Raw genomic sequence first — 3,608 nt, forward strand, 5'->3', positions numbered from 1 at the left:
GGGGCCGCCTGCAGCCAGGGCCCAGAGCCCTGGTGTGTGTTCTGAGGACACAGAGGTCACTGCCGACACGCTGGCAGAGGAGCTGCTCTGTCTTTTGCTCGTGGTGCTTCTCCTCGAGGACCGGCCTGCTCCGGTGCAGACGAGCACTGGCCTGGGGCTGGAGGGTGGAAGAGCACCAGCCCCTGGCTGGACTTACTCCAGGTTTGTGGGAGCAGATGGGGAAACAGCTGTCAAGCCTGAGAAAGCAAATCGGGGGCGAAAGAGGCAAAAGGCTGGAGCCTGCCCTGTCCAGTCGTACTCACCAAAGTGAGGAAGACCACGAGCCTGCCTAACTCGACGGCTCTGCCGTTCACAGCTTTACTGGCCATGAAAGTGAAGCAAATGTCGTTTCCGCTCAGGATAAGCAGCCGAGCGTTGTTCTCCATGAGCCACTCCTGGGGCACCACTGTGAAATGAATCAGAGAGAGTTTCCGCGAGCTCTGAGCGCCGAGAACAGCGAGCGCCCCGATGGCAGCTCTGGAAGACACGAATACGCGCGGTTAGCGTGAATTCGGGATGCGTGAGGCGATGCCCTCCGGAATGCAACCGCAGCAGCGGAGTCGTGTAGCAGCTCCTGTCAGAGCACAGACTCACGAGAGCTGCCGTGACGACCTCACCCCAAACTCTCTTCCAGCGTTCAGTAGAATTTTGGCTTGGGCACACGCGGTGTTCCCAGCTCATGCAGCGTGGACAAAGCTTCCCTAACGCTGGCTAGACAAGGCCTGACTTTAGAGGTCTCATGGATCCTTAAAATATTTCACAGCCGGGCAGACAGCCGGGATTTGGAGCCGTGCTGGGTTCTCTCCTCCCCAGCTCCTGCCAGGCTTCCCAGTGTGGTGGCTTTCCCAGTTACACCACAGCTGCCCTGAGAAGTGTCACCAGCAGCTTCCCAAGGCTGCTCCGTGCCCGAACCACCCGTACTGCCGGCGGGGGGACCGGAGCCCGTAACCCTGCGGACTAGTGAGGAAGGGAAGGCCACACCTGACAGCTCATCCAGGAGGCTGATGACGTCGCCTGCCGTCCACTCCCTGGCCTCGGTGTCATACAGCAGTTTGATGGCATCCACCAGACCCTTCAGGCTGCTCTCATCTGTCGGGCCTTCTACCATTTTCTGCCAAACCACGTGTCCTGAGCGATATAGTGATCACAACCGCTATTCAATGACAAAGTAATTTTGTTTTCAAGCAAGGAATGTGCTAAACTGGGCTTCTCATGGGTGTCAGGGGAGGGGGACGCGGGTGGGATTCTTTCCGTGTCATTTTAGCCGGACAGTGGTGGTTGCGGCACGAATCAAAGGGAGCTTTAAAGAAAGCCAGGTCTGATAATTGAGTGAGAAGCCCCCGTTTCCTCAGGGAACCGACGCCGTTTGAGGTGCACTCGAGCCACTCGAGGAGAGAGTAGAGGAACAGAGGTGCAAGTTCTTCACCTGAGTTGTAACTTTGCTACGTCTTTATCTACAGATGTGTAAAACCACACTCATGTATCATTTCTGGGGGGGTTTATGTTAGATCTGGATACGCAGAGTGATCTTTTCTAGGCAATGCGCTTCCGTGTGGTTTGGGTAAAGCCTGCTCGTCAGCAGAACTGCGTCCTGCAAGGCAATCTCCCTCTCAGGGAACAATCTTTGAAAGTGAACTCCCCCTCCCTGCTACTCGCCATCGAGACAGGACACTGGCCCAAAGATGATATACAGCAGGCGAGCTTGACTGACGATGGGCCACGGCTTTAAAATGCGGGTCAGCCAAAACGCAGAATCGCTTCGATGAATCCAGTGGTTCAACAGGACGCTCCGACAGTACAACCGGATCCGCAGCTCCAGCTTTTGGGCACTTCCTGCGGTAGGAGAGCGTAGAGACGATAAATCCACTAAGCCTCGCGCCATACAAATGATCTTTTATTTTTAGAGGAAGAGAAAGAGGGATTTTCTTAAAGCTGCCCCAGAACATCTGGGGGGATCGAGGTGAATTCTCAGCTGTTACTTCCTGAGCCTGGCTCGTCCGGGTATGCTGAAGGAGCTCAGAGTGCATCGATGCACCCTCTGGCACTGCTCTGCAGCGACTCGCACGTGTCTGCCCGGGCTCTCGGCCACGGGTTTTGGTTTCTGGGTTTTGGCATCAGTAAGTGGAAATGGGAGGAAGTGTGGATAGGGCTGGGTATAACAGCGTTCCACAGGAACACCCAGTTCGGTGCGGGGTAACAGGAGGATTTCTCGCGAGGCGCGTGCCACGTCAGTGCTGAGTGTCAGCAACATCGACCTGGACTTTTTACCGCATCCCTGTGTGTCTGTGGCGGGTCCTTTCCCAGTGACTTCACTGGCCCTGGTGTACAGGAGGAAAGATTTGAGTCCAGATTTATGTATATACGTAACTTACGATTCCAAAAACCCTCGGGAATTCTCTCTTCAGTATGGGACACGTGTCAGAGGCAAAAGCACTTACATCTGCTTTGGTGAAGTGAAAATAGCTGTAAAATGCCCAATTTCTGTGTAAAGCTGGAGCTAACGAAACAAACGTGAGATTCAGGACAGGACTGGGGCTGCGAGGCTCAGCCGAGAGAAACCATTCCCAGTTCTAGACAGAGTTTGTTTGCTTCAATCGAGACCCATCTCCTGGCTTCTCCACCTGCTTTTGCGGGATTTGTCAGCTCTGGTGACTACCTGGTTTGCTGCTGACAACCGTCTCCACTTTACGAGGCAGATTGCTCAGCTCGCAGAGGAAGTTGAAAACCCGGTGACACTCCAGCTCGTCCCAGCCTGCTGTCAGGATCTGCAGATCACGAAAGGAAGGGGATAAAAATCAATCGATCGAGCCACAGTCTTCGGTCACCACACCGTGCCTCTGAGTTCCCACACCAGGTTTCCAAGACTTAAATGCATTTAAGACGTGCTCAAAAATGCCTGTTTTTCTAAGAGAGGATCGGCTCCTGTGTTTTTTTAAACAGTTCCTCTCCAGTAAAAGCCCGTTACAGCAATTCTAACACTTCAACAAGCAAACGTCTCCAGTAGTGTAAAACAGGCCCTGCTGCAGCCGTCACAGGGGACGCCCTGGGGACTGACGACCTCATTCATCTGACACCGATTCTTTTTTTTTAGCTACCACAAACTAACAAAAATATCCTAGCGTACATGTTACAGCTGTTTACTTTAAACCGTCTCTGTTCCTGTGAATTTGGAGGTGTGTAAGAAAATGCTCCCCCTCCCCCTTGTCTTCTGAGATAATAAATGGCTAATCAAAACGCAGACTGGTTGGAGTGAAATCCAGACCGAGGAATTCTCCAGAGCCACATCGGCCACTTTAACAACCGGAGAGGAAATTCAGAGAACCGTGAGAACAAATACTTACCCCCTACCCCCCAAAGGCTCAAAACCATCTTATACCTCTAAATATCTTGCAAAACCACAGATTAATTTAGAAAACTACCTTAATTTTCTTTTCTCCTTGTGGTACTTGCCTTCTCTCCATAAAGATACGGTACCTGTAACAACACCCCGTAGCACTGCAGCCCCACACAGTGCAGAGGGCTTGGGCAGCCGTTCAGCTTGAAACAGGAAACCTGCAAGTGCAGAAGAG

General features: G+C 52.7%; 1 protein-coding gene across 1 annotated transcript in view; it reads right to left on the reverse strand.

The window, feature by feature from the left end:
* The window catches only part of FBXO47 (F-box protein 47), a gene marked incomplete at both ends in the record, with an annotated part of 8,096 nt that overhangs the window by 376 nt on the left and 4,112 nt on the right, over positions 1 to 3,608 (reverse strand). The window contains 5 exons of the mRNA XM_010142572.1: positions 303 to 445; positions 1,021 to 1,167; positions 1,696 to 1,872; positions 2,696 to 2,804; positions 3,514 to 3,591. Of these exons, the coding sequence (XP_010140874.1) occupies positions 303 to 445; positions 1,021 to 1,167; positions 1,696 to 1,872; positions 2,696 to 2,804; positions 3,514 to 3,591 (654 nt within the window). The remainder of the gene's footprint in view (positions 1 to 302; positions 446 to 1,020; positions 1,168 to 1,695; positions 1,873 to 2,695; positions 2,805 to 3,513; positions 3,592 to 3,608) is intronic.

This window comes from Buceros rhinoceros, unplaced genomic scaffold (genome assembly GCF_000710305.1).
Source record: "Buceros rhinoceros silvestris isolate BGI_N320 unplaced genomic scaffold, ASM71030v1 scaffold35168, whole genome shotgun sequence".
NCBI classification, from domain to species: domain Eukaryota; kingdom Metazoa; phylum Chordata; class Aves; order Bucerotiformes; family Bucerotidae; genus Buceros; species Buceros rhinoceros.